The 27,143-nt window shown below is 42.1% G+C and overlaps 1 protein-coding gene across 1 annotated transcript in view; it reads left to right on the top strand.

Moving 5' to 3' along the window:
- Nucleotides 1–21,246: 21,246 nt before the first annotated feature.
- Nucleotides 21,247–27,143, top strand: part of SLC7A14 (solute carrier family 7 member 14) — a gene marked incomplete at both ends in the record, with an annotated part of 68,676 nt that continues 62,779 nt past the window's right edge. Inside the window, one exon of the mRNA XM_079704435.1 lies at nucleotides 21,247–21,550. Within this exon, the coding sequence (XP_079560561.1) occupies nucleotides 21,247–21,550 (304 nt within the window). The remainder of the gene's footprint in view (nucleotides 21,551–27,143) is intronic.

A 27,143-nucleotide genomic window follows, 5' to 3' on the forward strand; every position in this document is an offset into this window, starting at 1 on the left:
ACATGCAAATACTATGCATAAATTTTATATATGCCATAAAGACAGGCATACAGATCAATGGAACAGAATTGAGAGCCCAGAATTAAACCCTTACATTTATGGGCAAATGATTTTGACAAGGGTATCAAGACAACTCAATGAGGAAAGTATAGTCTTTTCAACAAATGGTGCCAGGGCAGCTGGATATCCATATACAAAAGAATCTTATCTCAAACCATATACAAAAATAAACTCAGAATGGATCAAAGATCTAAATGTAAGAGTTAAAACTATAAAAGTCTTAGACAAAAACATAAATATAAATGTTCATGACCTTGGATTAGGCAATAGTTTCTTAGATATGACACCAAAAGCATAAGCAATAAAAGAAAAAATAGATAAGTTAGACTACATCAAACCCAAAAACTTTTGCATTGTAAATGATACCATCAAGAAAGTAAAAAGACAGTCCACAGGATAGGAGGAAATATTTGCAAATTATATATCTGATAAAGATCTAGTATTCAGAATATATAAAGAACTCTTAGGTCTCAATAATAAAAAGACAAATATTCAATTTTAAAATGGACAAAGGATTTGAGTAGACATTTCTCTAAAGGAGATATGCAAACAGATAATAAGCACATGAAAAGATGTGCATTAGTTATTAAGGAAATGCAAATCAAAACCACAATGAAATATCAATTTATACTCGCTAGGATGGCGGTAGTAGAAAAGATGGATGGGGGCTTCCCTGGTGGCACAGTCATTGAGAATCCGCCTGCCTATGCAGGGGACACGGGTTTGTGCCCCGGTCCGGGAAGATCCCACATGCCGCGGAGCGGCTGGGCCCATGAGCCATGGCCACTGAGCCTGCGCGTCCGGAGCCTGTGCTCCGCAACGGGAGAGGCCACAACAGTGAGAGGCCCGTGTACCGCAAAAAAGAAGAAGAAAAAAAAAAAAAGATGGATGATAACAAGTACTGATGAAGATGTGGAGAAACTGGAAACTTCCTATGTGCTGGTGGGAAAGTAGAATGCTGCTGCTGCCTTGGAACACAGTCTGGCAGTTCCTCAAAATGTTAAACATAGAGTTGCCATATGACCCAGCAATTCCACTCCTAGTATAAACCCAACAGACTTGAAAGCATATGTCCAGACAAAAATTTGTGCACAAATGTTCACAGCAACATTATTCATAATAGCCAAAAAGTGTAAACAACCAAAATGGCATCAACCAATGAGTGGATAAACAAAATGTGGTATATCCATACCATGGACTATTATTCAACCACAAAAATAAATGAAGTTCTGATACATGATACAACATGGATGAACTCTGAAAACATTATAAGTGAAATTTATGACACAAAAGGCCACATATATTATTGCATTTATATGAAATACTTGAAAAAGGCAAATCCATAGAGACAGAGGGTAGATTCGTGGTTTCCAGGAGTTGGGGGAGGAGGCAATGAGGAGTTACTGCTCATGGGTATGAGTTTCTTTTGGGGGTGATAAAATGTTCTGAAATTAGACAACTGTGATGGGTATGCAACTAAAAACCACTGAATCATACATTTAAAAAATGAATTTTATGACAGGTGAGTTATAACTCAATTTTTAAATTTTATATGTGCTGAATTTTTCAGAAAGGCAACTAACATACAAATCAAGGGCAAGTGGTATTAGGTTTAATTTGGAAGTTTTCAGAAAATCACTTCACTCACAAACCCTCATCGGTAGTATTTGGATCACCAACAGCCCACAACTTTGTTACTTGTGGCTGCTGAGAGCACCCTGGGCATAGATGCAAGTTTAAGTACTTCATTATATTGTGCTTGAGAATTTACAGTTTGAAGAGCATTTTTATTATAAATTAATTGCCTTCTAGTTCTTCATACTGCAAGGGCATTATATTGATTTTTCTTAAATAATGTTTGTGGGTTAATTATAGTACCTATGAATTTCATGTCAGTAGAGGAATGGGTATGATTCCCCATCACATTAATAATGTAATGTGTGCTATAAAAAAGCTGGCACTGAGGCTAATAGAATTGAGGACCTTGACCTATTTTCAAATCAACCCCTCATTACACACATACTCAGTCACAACCATCATTTAATTATAACCCAAGATCTTCCTCTTTTCTTCATTGAAGCCTTACCCATTAGGCCTCTGCCCCTGTAATTAAAAGATTTCCTGTAAAAAGCTTAAATTGCTTTTCTATCTTTGCTCTCATTCAGACTCCCCATGCCTCCATGGGTTTGGGGTAAGGTGATTTTTCCTGATTGATCTACATATGCTTTCTCCCCTGCTCATGTTTTAAAGTATAGTGTGGAAGTGACCACAGGCACCATTGTTTACTCTCAAAGGATGCAATCTTCATGTCACTGTTCAAGCCAAGTGCCTCTCTGTAGGATGTCAGGTGGGGATAACTGTTGGTATTCTTAATTTCTGAGATCCTAAATAAGTGTCACATTGGGGACATTTAAACAAATTTCCTCAGCTCTGGCTGAGTATAAAACCTGTAGAGGAACAGCCTGGAGAGGCAGAGAAGGGACAGAAAGCCAATGTCCAAATCTGGACCTAAGCTGTGTCGTCTTTAACAAGTCACTTTATGTCTCTAAACCTCTTTTTTTCATTCTTAGTTTAGGGATATTAATGCCTTACTTCCTGCCTTACAGACTTAGGACAATTGAATGTGAAAATATTTACAAAGTGTTTTGCAAGGAATGTCAACTCATGTGTCCATTCCTGTGTTGCCAGAAGTCCTGGCTTGGTGCTGGGGACACTACAGTGCCCAAGACAGACACAGCTCTGCCTTCATGGAACTCAGAGACTAAAAGGGACAAACTCTAATGAATAATGACACAATTCATTCATTTATTCCATGGAGTGTTCAAAAGGAGAAGTGTGGGGTGCTATAACAGCTTATAGAGGTGGGGGATAGGACCAAACTCATTGATAGATCAGAAACGATGCTCAGGTGAGGCCTGGGGGTCAGTAGGAGCAACCTAACCAGAAGTTTCAAGAGTCTGGTCTGTGATTTTGTTTAAAATACGGATTCTTAGACCCCACTCCCAGAGATGTGAAAAAGCCTGAGGAGCTGTGTTTGTGCTTCTGGTTTTTTGAGTTTCCTGGGTGATTTCTCATGTGCAGCCAGATGCGGGAACAACTGACCTCAGCAAAGAGTGGGGAGGATCAAAGCAGGTAAATAGAACAGCTCCTGCAAAGGCCCAGAGGTGGGATTGGGTCTTGCTGCTAGATGCAGACCAACTGCACAGGCAGAGGCATTTTCTGAAAGCTTCTTAGAAATGCAGAATCTCGGGCCCCATCTCAGACTTACCGAGGCAGAAACTGCATTTTAACAAGATGCCCAGGTGATATTTACAACATGTAATGTACCCAGGAGCACTGGGTAGGAGAAGGCATGAACTCTGACTTATATATCTTGGTATTGTTAGCACCCAGTACACATTAGACACTCTGTAAATGCAGCCTGAAGCAAGTTTTACTGATGCAAATTTTTATTTTATGGGAACTGCCAATTTCAGAAGCTGTTAATACTGGCGGGAAATGGGTACAGGCATATGATACTGAGGAGTGTGTAAAGTGCCACAGTCTTTTGAAAGGACAATCTGGCAAAGGCACCAGAACGTAAAAGATGCATACCTAATTAACTGGGCAACTCCACTTCTAGGAACTTAGGGTAAGGGATTATATGTAAATGTCTGCAAAATATATGTCCACTGGGCATTGCTTATGAGAGGAAAATAATGAGAAGAGCTTCAATTTCTATTAAAAGAAGATTAAACTAATTGTTGAACATAGATGTTCCTCTATGATGGAATTACTTCCTAAGAAACCCATCATAAGTCAAAAATGCATTTAATACACCTAACCTACCAAAAATCACAGCTTAGCCTAGTGTAGCTTAAATGTGCTCAGAACACTGGACTTCTCTGGTGGCACAGTGGTTAAGAATCCGCCTGCCAGTGCAGGAAACATGGGTTAGTGCCCTGGTCCGGGAAGATCCCACATGCCGCAGAGCAACTAAGCCTGTGCACCGCAACTACTGAGCCTGCACTCTAGAGCCCGCGAGACACAACTACTGAAGCCCGTGTGCCACAACTACTGAAGCCCGCGTGCCTAGAGCCCGTGCTCTGCAACAAGAGGAGCCACCGCAGTGAGAAGCCCACGCACCTCAACGAAGAGTAACCCCCACTTGCCACAACTAGGGAAAGCATGCGTGCAGCAACAAAGACCCAACGCAGCCAAAAAAAAAAAAAAAAGTGCTCAGAACCCTTGTATTAGCCTACAGTTGGGCAAAATCATCTAACACAAAGCCTATTTTGTAATAAAGTGTTGAATATCTCATGTAATTTATTGAGTACTGTACTGAAAGTGAAAAATAGAATGGTTGTGTGGGTTCAGAATGGTTGTAAGTGTATCAGTTGTTTACACAGAGGCTGACTGCCACTGCCCAGCATCAAGAGACAGTATTGTACCACATACCGCTAACCCAGGAAAAGATGAAAATTCAAAAGTTGAAGTATGATTTCTACTGAATGTGTATCGCTTTCACACCATCATAAGTCAAACCATCGTTAAGTTGGGGAATGTCTGTATTCATAAAATGAGCAAATCTTTGCAGCTCTTTAAAATGATGTATATCTATATTAACTGTCTCGATATCTCTGATACACTAAGTGAAAGAAGATCATAAAATAGTGTCTCAATTTTGTAAAAATATATACATATGTGTGCATGCATGTGTGTGTGGTTAAAAAGAAATAGTAGTAGTTTTAACTTTCTTTTTTAGATCTCTCTAAATTGAAGTTATTTATAATAGGTATATATTGTTTTGTTTCCAGGAGATGGAAAATATTATCACGTTCATAAAAGAAAACAAAACCCTCCACTTCAGAAAGTGGAACCAACTCTATCTGGCTTGTTGAGTCACCGCAGGAGACAGAAGAAGGAGCAGGACAGGGTTCTGATGTCCTGAGGTTGCTGGTTGCTCCATCCAGGGTCTTAGTGCATTGGAATCACCAGGGATCCCCCCATATCACTGATGCCAGGTTCCCAACTCAGACCAATTAAATAGAAATCTCTTGGGAGTGGAACTGGCTATTGTTAGTTTTTGAAGCTCCCCAGGTGACTCAAATTGTTCTAAAAGATTCTAAGGCTGAGAATGTCTGGGGGTCTAACATGAAAGGCCAAGGAGGTCTGTGTATCATCCACCTGCATGTGGTATTATTCATGGTGCTACAGCTCTCACCAACAATACTAGTTCAAGTCCAGCCTTCAGGCAGAAAAAAATGATTTGACAAGTAAAAGCCTGAACCAAATCACCTTCTAGAGCCAGCTGAGTATCAGTGTGAGGGGGCCCCCCTCTGATTGCTTTACTGGTGGACACACCAGGAAACAGCATAGTTTGACAGTGGAATTGCTCCAGGAGGTGGCTTGGAGGTCTGAATGGGAATAGAAAAAGCTTCTGTTTCAAAGTACAGTGCTAGATTTCATATCTTGAGAAGTTATAAAATGCCTTATCCCTTTCTCCTTCTCTATTTGTACTACCACGTGAATTTGTTCCCTCTAAAGAAGTCAGTGGAAATGAGGACACTAATTGACGTCACTGCTCTGAATTTTTAAGTACCATCAGGTTGGCTGTAGCTGCATAACTCAGTCATCATTTGAGATCCACCGAGTCCAGGGTATGTCACAGGGGAATAGGAAGCATCAAGGAGACTCAAACACAGATGCCCTTCCTCCCCGTTCTTCATACCCTTCCTCCCCGTTCTTCAATGTCCTAAAAGAGTCCTCCTCAGTCTCTTCTCAAGCTACTTTCCAACGAACTCCTACTTTCCAGGTCATTGGAAATACTGGCTTGCCCCTCCCCACCAGGAAACATTAGATTCTGCCTCCTGTCTGGGAGTTGGATGAGTCTTGTCTCCAGACAAGACAGCGATCGCATTTTGTGATCAGATGGACAGACTGTTATCTGAAGAAGTCACAGCATTTCTTCTCTTCTGATGCCAGAAAGGATTGCCTGGGTGCTTGAGGCCTGGGTGCACTAGTATTTGAACTTGGGCTTTCTTTGTTGAATAAAGTTCTGTTTTCTCTGTTCATGCCCAACAGTTAAAGTGGGGTTTCCTATTCGCATAAGTCTTAAGTCACTAAAGTAACGCAGAGGAAGGCAAATCAATGAAATGTTAATAGTTATTGAGAGGTTACTGGGTACAAGACACGGTGCTTGGCTCACCATGGGTTAACATAAAGTTGGTTTATTCAAAACTATGCTTTAGAAACATGACAATCTTCCAAACCATACATGATTGTCTATCTTTTCTTTAATAATACTATTAGCTAATGGGAACCTAATCGAAAGAAGTTTTTGTTCTGTTTTGTTTTGGGGTGTTTTTCTTGGTGGGTGAGGAGTTCAAATTAAAGAGCAAAGCTGGAGGTTGATATAACTTTAGTACTTTTAACCAAAGGCTGTTTTGATTTAGGGGCATATATTTTGTTACCAATGGTAAAAGAATTAGGGTGGGTTGAAAGGAGGAATAACCAAGAAGAAATAGACAACAAAATAATAGTTTGAGGTAAGCCCTTACGAATGTTAAGAATGAGTACACTACTTATTACCAAGCTGTTCCAGTTTAGTCAGTGAAACTCTACAGGGCCATGCCACATCCCCCAAACACGTAGCATGATGTTCTGTCTCAAAGTGCTGTTCTACTGTTACGGCATTAATAATAAAGGAAGGGAAAAAGAGACTCTTTGATAAGGGTGGAGGAAGACAGATAGGCTTTCTGATCCCGTTTGGAAAGAGATGAAGAGCCAGGAGAGTGGATGGGGGTCAGAGGCGGGGGTGTATCTCTGGTGACCACAGCACGTGGTTTTAGAGGCTGGTGGCCTGGCTCTTCCACGTTCCAGCTTCAGAACCTTGGATAAATCCTCAGCTTTACTGACACTCACTGTCCTCTTCTGGAAAGGATACCACCACCTTTCTGATTTTTTTTGGAAGTTATTAAAAATGGACTCTACAGCTATGTTTTCCAGTATAATAGCCACTAACCACATGTGGCTATCTAAATTTAAATCATTAAAATTAAATAAAATTTTAAATTCAGTTCTTCAGCTGTACTAGCCACATTTCAAGTGCCCAATAGCCACGTGAGGTTATAGCTACCATACCGGACATCACAAAGAACACTTCATCACCACAGGACTCTGCTGGACATTGCTGCTCTAGATGGGCCACTGCTCTGGAGATACAAATCCTGGGTTCAAATCCCATATCTGCCACTTAGTAGCTGTGTCACTTTGAATAAATGCCTTAATTGTTCTGTACCTCAGTTTCCTCATCTTTCATTTAGAGATGGTTAAAAATAAATCTCCCTCACAGGGCTGTTGTAAGAATTATATATATATATATATATATATAAATATATATATATATATATATAAATCAGTTACATTTGTGCCTGGTACATAGTAAGCATCATATAAGTGGTGCTATTCTATAAGTGAATTGTTACCCAAGATAGGATATGGGCAGCGTCTGGCACATAGAAAGAGATGGGCAAATATTTCTACCTGACATGTGATGAACAGAAAAGGCAGAGAGGGAAGACCCTCTTTTTTAAGCACTATGACTTGCATTTTAGACATATAACCATATGACCTCCCCATTTTTAGCCTCACAATAAAAGACTCTCTTTTTTGTCTATTTTACCCCATATCCATTTGCAACAGAATGAAATCCAGGGTTCAAAATAACAAGGGGACTGTTTTCATCCTTTTATGTGTCCCAAGGGGAGTTCACCCCTTTTTACTTGGAGATTTTCACTAACTAAATAGAATGGGGTCCTAGTCAGACCCAAACCACAGACAGGAAGGAATTACACTCTCAGCCCTTGCCTATGACAGGTGAGACCAATTAAGTGTTCTCAATACCGGGCTCTGAACACAGAGGCTCATTTATTGGGATACTCATCAGTTGTCAAAATATGACACAGAGTTTGACCCACCCTACCCCGCTTGGTGCTAGAGAGACTGTACTTCTTTATGTATCTCATTGATGCAGAATATAGTGAAATGGGTCTTCTGGGGCTGGGTCTGAACACCAGACACCATGGCCTTCTCTTCTGGGGTAGACAGAGAAGAGTAGGTCACATCTGGGCTGGCATCTTCTGGGGAAAGAAGGGAGGTCAAAGGCTCCAGGGCAGCAGGTCCACCAGCCTAGCTTGGAAAAGGGACTTTACACCTTCTACCAAGCTTCAGATCTCAGAGAGGGCAACAGTCTCAGACACATCAGTTCCAAGTACGGGTCAAGGTGCATGGATGACCAATAGCCCAGATGGACCTGAAAGTTTGTAAACCATCTAATCCTCTACCTCAAGGAATATTTGTATTTTTGTTTATATTTGCTAAGTAGATTCTCCCATTTCTTTGTCATGTTGAACGAAAGGGTGTCTTTTCCCCTTCTAAATCACTCTTTCAGCCAAGACATTCCAGCATCATGGCATAATGGTTTCTTGATGTTGACTCACACTGACCAATACATGGTTACTTGTAAATATCATTCTATGATTCCATTTAACAGTAGACCCCATATTAAGGACTAAAAATGTACCAGCAGTGAAGATCTTCTAGAGGATGCGTTCTTCCTTTTAAAATCCCATTACACTAAAGAAGAAGAAGAAAATCACAATAGCTTATTCCTAATAGGAGGTCACCATCAAGCTTGCACACTACTACACTCAACCCATGGCTCTCACTGCTATAAGATGAAATAAGAGTGTTTGAGAAGGAGGACGTGAACAACAGTGTTGAATGCCTCTGACAGGCCAAGGCGGGGAGATGAGGGCTAGAATATGTCCATTGGATTTAGCAACACAGATTACTTCAGCAATGCAGTTTTGGTGGCAGGGAACATACAGAAGGCAGAACAGAGAAGGCCAACGACTGACAAGATATGAAGAAGTGGAGACAGCCTGGAGGACAATAGCTAAAGTGTGGCAGTACCTAAACAGGGCACGGCAGTTTGGGGGAGGAGGGGTGTTTTTACTTGTTTGTTTTGCAAGATGAAACTATCGAGAATAATTCACATTATTAGAACAGTCCAAGAAATTATCAGAATTAGTTGCCTTTGGGGGATGGGGGATAGTCAACCTGGAAAGAAAGAAAACCAATCTAAGAGAAGCCAGGGTCATAGGACTGAGGTATTTGCTTCGGGGGCAGATTCTATCTTCCTGTGTTGGCCTGAGCTTTGTGTAGCAACTGGAAGAATCCTGACTCCAGGCTCCTGGTGATTCCAATCTGCTGTGTAAGGATGATTCTGTAACCAAGTCAGAGCTTTCCTTGGAAATACTCTGAAAATTCTATCTCCCAAGTGAAAAGAGTGATAATGATAATGTTGGCTAATCTCATTCCATGAGGGAAACAGATCCTAAAATAGTTCCCCATAATGGAGATGCATGGAGACATAACTACAAAAACCAAGGATATATCTTCATTGCCAGGAACAGGAGCAGGCTGTTTTGATTTTCAATTAAACATTTTTTCCTGATTTAAAAAAAAGATACATGCTGACCACAGAAAAGATGAAAATAGAAATCATTCCTAATTCTACCACCTACTGATCCCTCCTTTTTTTTTTTTTGCGGTACGCGGGCCTCTCACTGCCATGGCCTCTCCTGTTGCGGAGCACAGGCTCCTGACGCGCAGGCTCAGCGGCCATGGCTCATGGGCCCAGCCGCTCCGTGGCATGTGGGATCCTCCCGGACCAGGTCACGAACCCGCGTCCCCTGCATCAGCAGGCGGACTCCCAACCACTGCACCACCAGGGAAGCCCTGATACCTCCTTTTAACATTTTAACACTCTGCCTTCAGAAGAGAATGAAATTAAATAGTACACTGTACAGTTTATATCCTTTATTATTGTTATAGTTGTTTTAAATTAATATATTCTGAGTAATTTGTTACATCATTAAATATTATTTTAGAACAATATTTTATTGGATGCTTAAAATTTTATTCTTTGAATGCCTCATAATCCATTTAACTCTGTCCCTATTTTTGGCATTTAGATTGTTTCCAATTTTTACCACTATAAATGATATTGCAATGGCCCTTGAAAAAAAAAAAAACTTCTTTTGCACCTGATTATTTTCACATGATAGATTTATTTTCCAAAAACATTTATGTCAATTCACACTCCCACAGTCAGTGTATTGAAGTATCATTTCTTTGACCCATTTCTTTGATCCATATTATTGAATATTTGTATTTGCATTAACAGTTGCTATTTAATGTGCTCTATGAAGAATACATTTGAATTCAAGAACTTGCAGTTTACAAAAATTTTAACTCAACAGCTTGGAAGCAAGCACTTTTAAGTCAAATAGCTTGTAGGTTGGAAATTCCTTTAAAAGTCCCCAAATGGAATCTGGCATTCCTCTGTGAGTTAAGTGCTGTTGGCATTGGAATGTGCTCTCCCAGTTTTCAGATTTCCTAATGAACAGACATGCTGATAGTCAGGAAAGAAACCTGCCTCCAGAGAGGAGTTCTCTGGGCTGTGGATCCAAAGTATACACCAAGGGCCTGCAGATCCATGAACCCTGAGTGGGTGCTATCTTCCAAGTAGACTCAGAAGCTAGAAATGAACAGTATACCCACAGGGCAAAGTGATCTCCATTTTTCAAAAACATATTAAATTCCAGGCTGTCAAAGTGCTCAACTATTTTCCTCCCAGATGAAGGAAAAAAAAAAAAAGCAATGAAGCAAACTAAAAATTATACCTTCTCTTCTATGGTGCATACTCTATAATGTATGAGATATTTACTGCTCTGATTGGGTAAAAGACTGTTTGAAGTCTCCAAGGAGCTATTATACATGAACCATCTATACCAAAAAGTACAACTCTAACCTTAACTAGACATTACTGTTTTAATGTTAAATATTTTAATATTATAATATTGTGGATTTTTAATTCAGTCTTCCCTTGACTTAATTAATATTAAAGGATCAAAAACACAGAAATATAATTTATTTATAACTAGGTAATATAGATAATTTGGTTTTCCAAAGGGATTTGTGAAGGCAGTCAATGAGCTTAATCATTTGTAAAATCTGAGACTTGAATCAAATGATTTCTGAGGTTTTGTGTTCTTTGATGTTATGCACAAAGGGTACTCAACAAAGGAAGTCATCTTACACTGTAATAGATGTCTCAAGAGAACATGGATTATTACAAACTCCTACTGTAAATTATATCTTTTATAAAGAAATATTTTATGCCAAATATTCTTTTTAGCTGTGGAAAAATCTTCATTCTACAAACAACTGTTGATTACCTACTGTTTGCCAGTCCCTGCTATGGTCCCTGGGGATTCAAGAAAGAATGACACAGACAAATCCATACCTTCAAGGAGTTTACAGTCTAGAGAAAGGATACAGACAATGAAAACATAACTAAATAAATGTCAAGTAGGGATAAATTACTCAAAAATAAATGGATGGATACATACATAAGTAGAGGACAGAAAGATAGATAGAGAGACAGATGATAGAACTTGAGAGAAAGAGTCTGAAAGACCAAGGCTACTTTTAGCCCAGATGATCCTGGAGGGCTTCTCTCTCCAGAGGTGACATTTCAGCTAAGACTGGAATCAGGAGAAAAAGAAAGTCATGCAAAGACCTGAGGTAGGAGATTCCAGGTAGGGGAAATAAGTGCAAAGGCCCTGAAGCAACAGAGAATTTAGTGTGTTTCAAGAACGGAGAGGAGGTCAGTGGACCAAAAGGGAGGGTGGCAGGCAATGAACTCTGAGAGGAAGTAGACACCAGGCCGCTTACGGCCCTGTAGGCCATTGTAAGGAACTTGGATTTTATTTTCTTTCCAAGACAAAACCATCTGGGGGGCTTTAAAGAGATCCAAGCCTTCAGGTGTATAACAATCTGTGGCAAGACACAACTTAACATATGCTGAGTTGGGGGAAATCAGAGAAGAGGAGCCCCAAGTGGTTAACATACATTTAACGACAGATGAGATATGAGCTGAGTGCCAAAAGAACATGAACATATGGATACCTTTGGGGAGGGAAAGATGGGAAAGAAGCAAGAAGCAAAGGCTAAAAAGTAAAATCTTGGTAGTCAGTGTGTACTTCATCGTCATGCCTGTCTTCCTGGCCAGCCTGGGAGCTCCGAGAACAAGGGGGGCATCTTCCTCCTCTTTCTGTCTCTGCATCTTGCACACATGATGCCAGACATTTAGTAGGTGCTCTGAACCCATAAAGCAGATGATGTGTATTGAAAACTGTACAAACCCAGAGTAAAGAGGGGTTGGGTATGTGGCGTCAGGCTTTGCTGAGAACCGAAAGTTCATGAGGCACGTATAATAACCTACATCGATAAAATTAAGATTCTGTCCACTTGTCTGTTTATTATTGTATCACATACAAGCAGCCATTATCAAAATTTGAAGGATCTGCTTGAAATTATCTGACTTAAAATGCAGACTCTTTAGAATAGTAGAAATTTCCTTTGGGGGCACTGGAAGGAATCTCAGAGACAAGAATCTCCAGAATAACTGAATCAAAGTACAAAGAGGCCTGGGTAGGGGTTAAGACACAGTGAATAGGGAACACAAAAGGAGTTTCAAATATGGGCTCCAAACCCAAAGGCACAAAGGTATCCAAATTGCAGTTACGGATTTGTGAGGGAGCTTCTCATATGGGCAACTCTATTTAGCATATGCAGGGAGAGAAGCTGCAGGGATGTATCTACTTAAGGATTTTCCTGAGCGATGCTGAGGAAGCCAGCTGGTTAATAATGAAAAGTGTTTATTAGACTCCTACAAGACTCTTGCTTCTCCAAATTAGGATGAAGAAATTCCCACTGAAGCCAAGTCGATAGGAAAAGTTTTGAGGAACATTAAACACCCTCGGCTCCTTTAAAGGAACATTACCACACAGACAACTAGGTAAATGCCTCATTTTCCTTTGGGGATCACCCCAAGCTTGGTATGACTGTGATATCATACAAAGAAAACGTAGGCAGCTCTGTCCACCTTCTTTTTTTTTTTTTTTCATCTTTATTGGAGTATAATTGCTTTACAATGGTGTGTTAATTTCTGCTTTATAACAAAGTGAATCAGTTATACATATACATATATCCCCATATCTCTTCCCTCTTGCGTCTCCCTCCCTCCCACCCTCCCAATCCCACCCCTCTAGGTGGTCACAAAGGAGCGAGTTGATCTCCCTGTGCTATGTGGCTGTTTCCCACTAGCTATCTATTTTACATTTGGTAGTGTATATATGTCCATGCCACTCTCTCACTTTGTCACAGCTTACCCTTCCCCCTCCCCATATCCTCAAGTCCATGCTCTAGTAGGTCTGTGTCTTTATTCCTGTCTTACCCCTAGGTTCTTCATGACATTTTTTTTTCTTAAATTCCATATATATGTGTTAGCATACGGTATTTTTCTTTCTCTTTCTGACTTACTTCACTATGTATGACAGACTCTAGGTCCATCCACCTCATTACAAATAGCTCAATTTCGTTTCATTTTATGGCTGAGTAATATTCCATTGTATATATGTGCCACATCTTCTTTATCCATTCATCCGATGATGGACACTTAGGTTGTTTCCATCTCCTGGCTATTGTAAATAGAGCTGCAATGAACATTTTGGTACATGACTCTTTTTGAATTATGGTTTTCTCAGGGTATATGCCACCTTCTTAAATATGGAGCAGTAGGAAGAGCACTGGTGTGAGGTTAGGGGGAGGAAGGAGGGGAAGATGATATCAGGTGGGGATATCCTCCCTGCATGGGCGCTGGAGGAGAAAATGACATATACATATATATATATATATATATATATATATATAAAACTGAATCACTTTGCTGTACACCTGAAACTAACACAATGTTGTAAATCAATTTAAAAGAATAAATATATATTTTAAAATATGTATCAGAAAAAAGATAGATGTCATTCTTTTAACATATTGAAATTTAAGACTGCTTATTACTGCAACAAAAGCTGATTAACGCAGTCAATAACTTTTTAGAAACAGAAAAAGAAATAGTAAGCTTTGTAAAGGAAGCCGAAATGATACCACCTCTTTTGCATAGCTATTCAGTTGTCATAGATTCAAACTTTCCTGTAAAAAACATTCCAAGCAAAACAAAGCCAGCTGTGTCTGAGATCTCACATACAATGTAAATGGGCTAGCACATTGATAAGTAACGTAGTAGGTGATCAAGAAATACCTCAAGTGGACTTGATCAATCAAACACTTAGCAAAGACATAATTGGGAAGGTTGGCAGTCTGAAAATCAGGAACCCTGGTTTTAAAGCCAGTTGTACATCTGAGTGAATTTGTCAGGCACCAGCATTGTATGATTTAGGAGGTTCATGCGTGCATGCACGCACACTCACTCTCACACACACACACACACACACACACACACACACGGCCAGACTGATCAAAAACATCTCCCTTACCACTCTTTTATGGTCCAAAAATGTCAGCATGATAAACTGCAACCTGCCCAAGAAGTACAAATCAGAATGTGATTGATCTAGAAGCCATACCATGTGAGACGCTGCTGATCACTGAAGAAACTGAAGATGTTTAGTCTGGGGAAGATAAGACTCCAACAGATATGTTAGTTGCCTTCAAAAACTTGAAGACTTTCCTATAAACAGATTAGCCCTAATCAGTACAGATACAGAGAACAAAACTGGGGACAACAGGAGAAATTTACCAGGACACAGATCTCAATTCAATTTACTAGGGTGTTCTGTTCGGATGCCGCAGACCCTGGGATTCACATATATCTGACCTGTATCTGGCCACCCCGTGTAAAATCATAGTGACTGACAGGCAAGTGACTCCACAGTTGGGATATGAACTTAGAGCCATAACTGGCAAGTTTGGAAGAAATAGAAGAGCAACAGAAGCCAGAACCTCAGCAGAGAATCTGCCATCAAAGACTCTGGCTAAGTGAGCCACAGTAAGCCACAGCAAGAAAGTCAAAAGGAGGTCGTGCTTTCAGGGATCGGGTGGTGACTACAGGTGAATCCACCATGCCCTAGCCACCTTTGTGTGTGTGCATTTTGGGCAGAAAAGTCAAGGGTGTAAAGGAATGAGAGCAGATATAACATCCAAAGGTCCAAGCAAATCGGCTGAGGATACCCCTTTAGATAACAAAACACGGGAAAGGAGAAAGCCCTTCCCTAAAAGCATGAAAAAGGCAAGCATGAACACCTAGGAGTGAAATACCAGGGTGTACAGTCTGCAGCCATAGAATCCAGGGGAGCTTCAGCAGAGAAGAGCCCCGGGTAAGGGCTGGGCAGTAGGCCAAGGACCCTCTAAGAGCTGCCTAGGGAGGTAGGAGGGGGTGTCAGCAGTCAGGGACAAAAAGACCTGGTCATCGGCCAGAGGAGGGTGATGCTAGCAGGGTGCCACTTCCTGGCAGTCATGTATGCCAGACACTGTGCTAAAAGCTCCACACACGTTAACTCCTTCACTCCTAACTAGCCCTGTGAGCTAGTTAGCGCCCTTATTATCCCATTTTACAGATGGCAAAACTGAAGCATGGAGAGGCTCTTAGCGAGTAAGGGCAGAGCCAGACTTTGAACCCAGGGGACCTGGCTCCTGAATTAGGTCCTTAACCAGGAGCCAGGAGCTCAGCCCAGAGGAGGAGCAGCGGGGCTGGTGGGGAGGAAGGCTAGCACACGACCCAGGGTACAGGAGTTGGGGGCGGGGCCTCAGAAGGCTCCTTCAGATCCTGCAGTCACCTGGAAGGGCTCATCAAACCTGGCACTTTCAACTGCAACCTCCTTTTGCCTGGGGACATTGATGAGAAGAATTTTGTTGCAATCTTAACTGTTCAACCACGTGAAGGGGCAGCTTCCACCGGCCAATGTTCCTGCTGCTCCAGATGTTCCAGCAAAGGCTGGACACCAGCTCATGGGAAGTGTCAGGAAGGGATTTTTGTAATCCCTTAGCGTATTTGCAAAATCAGGCAGGAATGATTTGAGGCTGTTTACTGTTTTGTTAGCCTTCGTTTCCTTCCTCTCTTCACCTCCAAACGCAGGCTCCAACCTAATTCAACAATCCTACCTAGTCGGTGAACTTCCAAGCCATAATTCTTTTCATCCTCACACAAACCTGCTCTTACTGTCATTATACCTGGAGCCCACTGAACCCTCAAGCATGCCGGCAAACACCACAATGATGACTTCCTTCTCCCAGGGGCCCTGCAAGCCTTCCTTAGCTATAGCTGTGAAGTATTTTGAGAAACTTGAATTAAAGTGCTAGAGAAAGCACAACACACATTTATTGCTCATCTTGGAAAGACAACAGCAATAAGCTTCCAAAACTCTCTTTGATTAACATAATCTGGGGGTAATGAATATGGATATTGTCAATAGTCACTTAGAAGCATGTTTTCTTTTGTACATTTTGTTCTCTCCAGTAAATTTCCAACCAAGAAAGGAAATGCCCCAAGCCCCTGTTTTCATCAATAAAGCAAGCACTCAGAGGAATTACATGGAGGGAATGGAGCCAGGAAGGAATTCTACCACCTTCAATCTTTATTCTAGTTGATTCTCTATGTTTTCACCATGATTTCTAATTATCTACCAAATTGAAACTGTCACGTCCCTAAGCAGCCTGGTTCTTTTCTCAGTGTCTCTGTGACAGTTTCTGATGAAGGGCTGATCAGGACAAATATCCCAAAGGGTATCTCCAGATCCACAGTCACTGCCTGCAGAAGACTGCTGCTGAAAGGCCCAGTTACCTGCCCAGGAAGAGAAACAGGAAGTACCTGTCGGCCTTGGGACCCCACATGGAAAATGGCAATGGGTCAGTCAAGGTTCTCCAGAGAAAGAGAACCAATAGGATTTATACAGATACATATGAGGGGATTTCTTACATGAGGAATTGGCTCACATGTTATGGAGGCTAAGAAGTCCCATGATCAGCTGTCTGCAAACTGGAGAACCAGGAAAGCTGGTGGTATCATTCAGTCTGAGTCGGAAGGCCTGAAAATCGGAAGGGGCAGGTGATGTGAGTCCCGGTTTGAGTCTGAAAGCTCAAGAACCAGGAGCACCAGTGTCCGAGGAGAGGAGAAGACGGGTACCTCAGCTCAAGCAGAATCAGTGAATTCACTCTCCCTCTGCCTTTTTGTTCTATTCAGGCCCTCAACGGATCAGATGATGCCCACCCACGCTGATGAGGGGATCTTCTCTACTCAGTCCACCGATTCAGATGCTAATCTCTTCCAGAGACACTCTCACAGACACACCCAGAAATAATGTTTTACCAGCTATTTGGCATCACTTAGCCCAGTCAGGTGGACAAGTAAAATTAACCATCACAGGCAGCATCTGGTTTTCTACACCAGCACTTTAGTCATTACTCACAGGGCAGTGGACCCTAACCCTGCTGTGGTAGAATCACCTGGGGAGCTCTAAGGATCTAAGGAATCCCTGTATCTATGCCACACCTCAGACCAATTAAATTGGGATTTCTGGGGCTGAGGCCAGGCACCATTGTTCCTGAAAGATCCCCAGGTAATTCCCCTGTGCAGCCAAGTTGGAGAACCATGGCTGCCCTCAGCAGCAGGTCCACACCTCACTCCCCTCTGTACTGATACATCTGTCCTGGCACTGACTCATCATTGGGCATGAGTCTTCAGTTAACTGCGCAGCAGCTACAATGAGCTTTTAAAAATGTAAATCATATCATGTTGCCCACCTGAATAAAACCCTCCCATGGCTTCTCATGGCTCTTAGAGTAAACACAAACTCCTTGTCTTGGCTTGAGAGACCCTCAGCAGCCTGACCCTGTGCCCTTCAGGCAGGAAAGCCAGGAATAACAGCTTGGCAAGTGGAGCCAAGGCCCAGCTCTGCACTTATAGGCTCCATGACTTTGGAGAAGTTACTGGACCTCCCTGGCCTTCTCTGCCTCACCTGTAAATGCAGATTTAACTAGTTGACACATGTAAATCTCTCACGTGGTACCTGAATCCTCCTCATCACACTGTCCCAGTGTCACTCAGTTCCCAGAGCAGGCCACCCCATCTCCCCTCTGGCCCAGCTCTGCAAGACACTCTCCTCTGACACCTGGCATGACTGGCTGCTTCCCGTCACTCAGGAGCCAATGCTGTCACCACAGAGAACCTCTCGCCCCTTCATCACCCTGTTTGACTTCCTTTATAGCCTGTATTCATTTGCTAGGGCTGCTATAACAAAGTATCACAAACTGCAAGGCTTAAATAACAGAAATTTATTGTCTCACAGTTCTGGAGGCTGGAAGTCTGAGATCAAGGTGTCAGCAGGGTTGGTTCCTTCTGAGGGCTGTGAGGAAGGATCTGTTCCAGGGCTCTTTCCTACCTTCTGGTGGTTTGCTGGCAATCCTTGGTGTTCCCTAGCTTGCAGATGCATCACCCTGATCTCTGCCTTCATCTTCACAGCTCGTTCTCCCTGTGTGTGTGGCTCTGTGTCCGAATTTCCTCTTTTTATAAGGACACCAGTTGTATTGGGTTAGGGCCCCATCCTACTGCAATGTGACTTCATCTTAATTAATTATTCAGTACATCTGCAACGACTCTATTTCCAAATAAGGTCACGTTCTGAGGTACTGAGGATTAGAGCTTCAACATATAAATTTGGGGGGGACACTACAACATACCCTTTATCCCTCTCTAGAATGATCTGGTTTTATTTTTCTATCTGTGTGTTGAATTGTCTTATCTATCTTCACTAAATGTTATTGTTGATACTGTCTGATTTTTCTGCAATGGCCATGCTATATACATTTGTAATATGAAAAATAAGTAAAGACAAGGCTTTTAGAAAAAAAAAAAAACCTTCTCCCTTGCATTGTGATTTGGGTGACCATCATCTCCAGTTCTAGACTGCAAACTCCATGAGAGCAGGGACCGTGTCTTAGCATCCCTGAGCCTAACGTCATGCCTGGCACATAACAGATGCTCAGTACATGCTGGCTGAGTTGAAATTAAATAGATATGTACATTGATTTCCCCACAAGAGCTCAAGTAGAGCAGTTGTTCTTGCAGCCTTCCTGGTATACATTTTCTCACAAATCTGGAAATCTTAAAAAAAAATGCTGGCACTCTAGGCTTTTGAATGACTCTGGTATATACAGTGGCACTATCTAAATGTACTGATATCTAAGATGTCAAGAATTAACACACAGCATGAAGCAACGCTGTCAAATTTAGGAGGAAATTAAACCAGTAGTTCCATCACCCAACCCCTGTGAACCAAACTGCTACATTTCACCTGATTCTTCTAATTAGGTTGTATCTACAAAGCTTTTAGAAGTGGACAAGTGTTACATTAAGTGCTAAATAGTATTAATTAATAATATGGGTAGGTTACACAGGCTGGAACTTGCTGTAAAATGTAAATGTCCTAGGCTTATCAGCACAGTACTTGGAATCAATGTTCCAGATGTATTTTTTAAATTCTTTATAGAATTTTGTGAAGCTTCTGGCTTCCAAAGAAAGTAACTTCATATAATCTTGGCATTTTCTAACTTGACAAAACTTTAGAAATCATCTAGTATAATAATTCTCAAGTCTATCAGACCCAGCACCTCTTTTTTGTAATACATGTTTTGATACACCCCTCTTTAATATCCTAAAGCAAAATTCATGGGTAACCTGCCTATATATAACATATTTCAGTATTTAAACACTCAGGCAAGTACAGCTGTCATCATGAGATGCTTGCACTATATGAAAAAGTACTGTAAACGTGCCAGTTTCAAATGGCAGTCTGTTACAGGTGTGCTGAATGCGTGATGCAGCACCATGGGTTGCACTGAAAGCCTGTCTTGGTTTTCTAAAACAGTGATGAACTCCACTTAAGTTCAAAACTAAAGAATTTACAATCTTCCTTCAATTTATTCTGTAATTGCCTTCCTGGAAAAGTCAAGGTACTTGTCTATTGAAACCATCCAAAATAATCTCATGTGCTTATATGTAAAACAGAGTTAGGTTTTAGGTTCAGATCATCATAACCAGAATTTTCACCTACAAGAATGTCCGGGGCTTCCCTGGTGGCACAGTGGTTAACAATCTGCCTGCCAATGCAGGGGACACGGGTTCGATCCCTGGCCCGGGAAGATCCCACATGCCGTGGAGCAACTAAGCCTGTGCGCCACAACTACTGAAGCCTGCATGCCTAGAGCCCGTGCTCCGCAACAAGAGAAGCCACTTCAATGAGAAGCCCATGCACTGCAACGAAGAGTAGCCCCCGCTCACCGCAACCAGAGAAAAGCCTGTGCACAGCAACGAAGGCCCAACGCAGCCAAAAATAAAATAAATTAATTTTAAAAAAAATGTCCGATATCTGAAAATGGTATGACACCATCCCACATGTTTAACATCTCTGGGGCCCACCAACCAAATGCCATGAACACTCCCCCTACCCCAACCTCTGAGAGCAAAAAATTTCTCAAAACATTTTCATTTCATTTGAGAACAAAGTTTGAAGACAATCCCGTGGGGTGGCACTGCCCCTCTTGAGAGTTGTAGATCTAATTTTACATCCTTATATAAAAAATGAGGATTTGTGTCCCCAGAGATTATGCCCAAGAATCACAGACCAAGTCTTGGCAGAGCCAGGTAAGAAGCACTTAGAGTTTGACAGAAGAGCGTTTTCCACAGGCCAGGCATTGTCTTAAGCTCTTTTTAGACAAACACTAATTTAATTCTCACATTGACACAAGGCAGGAGGCTTGATTATCCCCACTATGCAGTAGAAACTGAAGCACAGAGACATGAAGTAACGTTCCCAAGTTCCCAGAACCGTAAGCAGCAGAGCCCTGACTCAGACCACCCTCTTCATAACGACTATGCCACACAGTGCAAACTATGGACTGTCTTTTAGGACTGGAGGCAAGACAAAGGGGAAAATGCAAGCCTCCTGCATTACAAATACACAGGTTAGATCAGTTCTACCAGTTCAGTACACGGACCTCCATCCATGCCTTCAAGCCATGGTTTGTTTCCCACCTGGTCTCATCTTCCTTTTTCTTGTGTTTTTCCTGCAGACATTCATTCCCAGGAGAAGGCTGCCCTGGGGCCCTCTCGACCTCTCCTAAAAGGGAGATCCCTGGTCACTAGATGAGTTCCAGAAGCATCCACTAAGGCTTCTGCAGCCCTCTGCCATCAGTTGACCTTCACCACAACCCATCTCGCTCAGGATGAGTGGCTTCCTCACCTCCCTGGACCCCCGGCGAGTGCAGTGGGGGGCTGCCTGGTACGCCATGCACTCCAGGATCCTGCGCACCAAACCGGTGGAGTCCATGCTGGAGGGAACTGGGGCCACCACAGCACATGGCACCAAGCTAGCCCAGGTGCTCACCACCGTGGACCTCATCTCGCTCGGAGTTGGCAGCTGCGTGGGCACTGGGATGTACGTGGTGTCTGGCCTGGTGGCCAAGGAAATGGCAGGACCTGGCGTCATTGTGTCCTTCATCATTGCAGCCGTTGCATCCATATTGTCAGGTAAGCATCTTGTGCGGGCGCAGGCCTGTGGAGAGCGTGCCCGCAGGCCTGTTACTGTTCGTCCCACCCGCCTAGAGTATTTAGTGGTGAGATGAGCAAAGTGGTCATCAGGCTCCCTTTTTGCCTTGACTATCAGGGAGTCCAGTGCTAGGTTTTGGCTCATGTAGCAGCTTCCTTTTTCTTTGGTTTTTCGATCCAAATAAATATTCTGGTGCCTAGCCATTGCCCAACTTCTCATTCCCTGTCATGTCGTAATGGCTCTATTTTTATTCTGACTCCCTTTCAGGAGAAGATAGGTCAGTTCTTTCGTGGTGGGTGGATATAGCCAGGATATAAATAATAAATACTGGATAGGCAGAGTAGCAAAATGACAAGTCAGTAAATCTGATGTGATTGGGATTTTATGAGCCTCAGACTGGCACTGTGATCTCCAAGCAGGAGGAAACCAAGTTAGGAAATAAAGCCATCGTGAGAATCACAAAGCACCATCTGCCATAGCACTTCCACAGACTGATATTCTGCAGAGGTAGCTCAGCTAGCTCCTTCTCTCTCCTTGAGAAAGAATCATAAAACTCATTTGTTTGTTTTATTTAATGAAGTACCAGGACTTACATGTTGATAATTTGTGAAATAGCTCTATTTCCTTTTCCTCTTTCCTCCTCTTCTCTTGAGTTGGAATCCACAGTATCTTCCCAGATGCTGGGGACGGGTCAATGGACACCTTGAAAAAGAAAGAAAAGGAAACTTCCTGCTTCTTGATGGTTATACTGCAAAAGCATGAGGCTTTGCTGGGTTTGGGATTGGCAGATCACGTGGGTCAACTCATGCCTTGGCAGTGAATGTTGTGGCCTCTTCAAATGCTTCTGGAGAAGTAAAGATGCTAACTTACACTGGGAGTTCTGTGTACTAATGCACACCATCACAAGAAGTGTTCTACATTAGTATCATACATCCAGACTAAACAGTCTTCATCCATGTGGGATGCACAGACTAGGGATACGCCATCAGAAAGTGCACTGGTTTATATCTGACATCGTTTTAATGTGATGAGTAAAATATTTCCAGAACCGATTTTATTTATCTCCTGTCATGGCTTATATCCTTGTTGGTCTTACCACTATCTTTTCCTGAAGTCATTCTCTAATATGCATGAATATCCTAATATTTGAGATTCCTGCAGAACAGAGGATTTTTTCCTTATAGATGAAAATAAATTATTCACATGAATAAATTCTGTGGATGCTTGAAATTCTATTAATATTAACCTGATTGCAATCATTTTCAAACTTGTTTGGCAAGGAAATTATTTGGGGGAAGGTGCCAGATTCTTACTCACCATAAATTTATAAATCTAAAAATGTTAGCACATAGAACAGAAGAGCAGGGGTAAGACAAAAAGCAGGCATGTAACCAGGGAGACCTACAGAGGGCGTAGGGCAGACGGTTCAGAGTCCTGCCTGGTCAGTGCAGACTGCACAGCCTCCTCTAGATCCCATCCTATTAAGGCCCAGTCCCCCAAACCATGACAATTCCCACAAGTGAATCCTTCCTTCTTATCCTTCAAGGTGCTTCATTACATTCAGAAATTAGAACAAAGCCCAGTCACATTCCGGTAGCCTGTCCCCGTGACATCATGCTCATGGGCGCTGTGTAACCTAGACTGGGGCTATGGAGGGAGTATTTACACCACAGAAATTTGCAAATGCTACCAATCAGAGTTTGTTTGTTTGTTTGCAGAGAGTGAGTTGTTAAACATTTACCAGCACATCAGTGAACCAGCTCCACCGAAGGCTCTGGTACTGGCCAGTAATTGGTGCCTTCACCACGGCACCAGGCACCAGTAGAAAGCCCTGCTTCTGTCCTAGTAGGGATGCCCCTCTCTGCACATGGCCTCGTCCATAACACTTCTCTACACTTTGTAACTGACATCTCCCAGCTGAGGCCAGCCAGAAGCCTCCTAGAGCCCCCAGCCAGGGACAGGACCAAAGTAACTGTGCCAAGGTTAGCATTTTTATATCAGTTTTCTTCAACCAGGCCTCTCACTCTATGATCCTTTGCCATTAAACCAAGGAAAGTCTCCCTCCACCCTCTTCTTTCCACTCCCACACCGTCATCTCCGTAGAGCTTCTCTCTGGACCCAACTTCCCACTGCTTCTCCATATCTGCATCTATCTCCAGCAATAACTGCTGCTTGGTTGCAAGAGTAGAATAAAGAATAAGTTGGGATTGACTAGATTTAGCTTTTCCCAGGCAGAGAGAGAGGGGGAACAAAGCAATGGGGCTGGGAATACTAGAAAAGGAAGAGGAAATACTGCGGGACCACACAACTTAGGTTGGGTGAGAAGGGAAGTGAGAACATGAAGGTAGCGGTGACTTATGAGAAGTGGTAGGATAGATGACGACTGGTGTTCTCAGTGAGGTCAGGAAATCACTGAAGTAAAAACACCGAGAAAGTGAACTAGAAGACAGAAGTGAAGTTGAAGGGTAGGATGCTTGAAATTAAGATTTCAGAGAGGTAAAGTAATCAGTAACAATAAGTTTAGACTTGGAACCTGGCTCAGCCACTGATCAGCTGTGAGACTCTGAGCAAGTTCCATAACTTCTCTGAGCCTCAGTTTCTCCACCCTGAAGATGGTGACAATAATACCTACTTCATAGAGCTGTTGTAAAGACTAAATGAGGTATCTGTAAAATGCCCATACAACACCTGGCACGTAGCACCTATTAAGTGGTTATTATTATTTTGTGCCAAACCCTATATTAGGAGTTTGCCATACATCATCACATTTAAAATTCATAATATCTCTTCAAAGTAGGTTTTATTATCTCCAGTTTTACATATGAGGAAACTGAAGTTTAAATAACAGAAACTAGATTTGAATTTATTACGCCAGCAATATCTCTCAACCCTGACTATGAATTTAAATTACTTGGGGAATTTGCTTCTGAATAATGGACTGGGGGAGGGAGGCTCAGCTTTACTGAGTTATAAGTACATACAGTAAAGTTGACCCTTTTAAATATACAATTCTATGAGTTTTGACCAATACATACAATTGTGTAACCTCCACTACAATCAAGATACAGAAGAGTTCCATCACCCCCCAAATAATTCCTTCATGTTACCTCTTTGTGATTTTCCCCTCCTGCCACCCCCAACCCCTGGCAACCACAGACGTTTTCTGTCTCCATACTTTCGCCTTTTCCAAAATGTTATATAAATGGACTCATTCAGTATGTAACCTTTTGAGTTTAGTTTCTTTCACTTAGTATGATGCATCTAAGATTCATTCGTGTTGTGTGTTATCAGTGAGACGTTACACTTTATTTCTGAGTAGTATCCCACCTTATGGATATTCCACAGTTTGTTTGTTTTTTTCTTTTCAATTTATTTTATTTTTTATTTTTTGGCTCTGTTGGGTCTTCGTTGCTGCGCACAGGCTTTTTCTAGTTGCGGTGAGCGGCAGCTACTCTTCGTTGCAGTGCGCGGGCTTCTCATTGCGGTGGCTTCTCTTGTTGCAGAGCAAGGGCTCTAGGCATGCGGGCTTCATTAGTTGTGGCACGTGGGCTCAGTAGTTGTGGCTGGCGGGCTCTAGAGCGCAGGCTCAGTAGTTGCGGCGCACAGGCTTAGTTGCTCCGCTGCATGTGGGATCTTCCCAGACCAGGGATCGAACCCATGTCCCCTGCATTGGCAGGTGGATTCTTAACCACTGTGCCACCAGGGAAGCCCCCCACAGTTTATTAGTTTACTAGTTGAAGGACAACGGGGTTGATCCAGTCTGGGACCATTATGAATTAAGCCATTATAAATATCTGTGTACAGGTTTTTGTGTGAACACAAGTTGTTATTTCTCTTGAGTAAATACCTAGGAGTGGAATTGCTGGGGTTTGTGGCAAGTATATGTTTAACTTTATAATAAACTGCCAGACATTTTCCCAAAGTGGCTATCTTATTTTTGATTCTCACCAGCTATACATGAGAGTTCCAGTTGCTCTGTTCTTTGCCAGCACTAAGAATTGTCAGGTGTGTTTTTTTGTGGCTGTTTTATTTGTTTGTTTGCCATTTTAGAAGGTGTATAGTGATATTTCAATATGGTTGCAATTTGCATTTCCCTAATTATGAATATTTTGAGCATCTTTTTATGTATTTATTTGCCATGCAAATATATTCTTTGGTAAAGTGTTCAAATATTTTTCTCATTATTTAATTGGAGTCTTCATTTTCTTATTAACTTTTAAGACTTCTTTATATATTTTGGATACAAGTTCTTTATTAGATATATGGTTTTGCAAATATTTTCTGTCAGTTTGTGACTCATTTTAAAATTTTCTTTTAATTTCTGTTTATTTCTTTTTAAAAATACCGATGCTCAGGCTCTACACCCTAGAGATTCTAATTCAGTTGGACTGGGGTAGAGCCCAGGAACTGGCATTTAAAAAAAATTCCCCAGGGAATTCTAATGTGCAGCCAGGGTTAAGAACTACTCCACTATAGGAACCAGGAGCTACCTCTGGAATAGCCATGACCTACAAGAAGAGGAAATGTATGTTAAGATAGGAACTATTTGGCCAGCAGATTCTTAAGAGACTTTTGCCCTTGTGGCATCACCTCCCATGAGATGAGCAAACCAGCTTATAACATGAAACAAATCTAAGAGAGAGAGCCACTTTCTCTATAATTTGACAAGACCCAAAGTTACAAAAACTTCCCAGGGACTTCCCTGGTGGCACAATGATTAAAAATCTGCCTACCAATGCAGGGAACATGGGTTCAATCCCTGGTCCGGAAAGATCCCACATGCCGCGTATCAACTAAGCCCCATGCACCACAAAAACTGAGCTCTGTGCTCTAGAGCCCGTGCGCCACAACTGCTGAAGCCCACGCACCTAGAGCCCGTGCTCCACAACAAGAGGAGCCACCACAATGAGAAGCCCGCGCACGGCAACGAAGAGGAGCCCCCGCTCGCCACAACTAGAGAAAAGTCTGCGTGCAGCAACAAAGACCCAACGCAGCAAAAATAAATAAAATTAAAAAAAGAAAAAAACTTCCCAGGCTCCTCCTACTGTTCCTGCCCCAACACCATAACTGCCCACAGCCCTATCACAGGTGGAGGGAAATTTATCAGAGGAAGCAGCTTGTGCTGTAACCTTTACCCTTGTCCAAAAGGTCTTATCTACTCTTGAATAGCTCAGCAGCCCACAACCAGACCCCGTGCCCATGCCAAACCTTAAAACCCTTTTATATATACCAGACTGTATAAACCAGATAGGGGAAATAGTTTTTCTTCCTGGTTCCCACTGACAGCTTTGTTGCAAGATGAGGGATGGAAGGAGGGTAGTTTATAGAGGTTCTCTAGTTCACTGGCTTGGGATGAAACACAATGCAAAACCTCTGTGTCAGCGACACCTGGCCATTAAAAGTAATCTGCCCCAAGAGGCTCCTATGAATGGAACGTGCGTGGAGAAATAAAACTTATTTCCAGTTCTTTTAATATTAATAAAATTGAACCTCAAACAGAGTGTAGGTCTGAATGACTCCTAAGCTCTTGCACTGTCTACAACTACCCTTTCAGCCCATTTCTCAGGTGGTTTT

Source organism: Hyperoodon ampullatus (genome assembly GCF_949752795.1).
Source record: "Hyperoodon ampullatus genome assembly, chromosome: 5".
NCBI lineage: Eukaryota > Metazoa > Chordata > Mammalia > Artiodactyla > Ziphiidae > Hyperoodon > Hyperoodon ampullatus.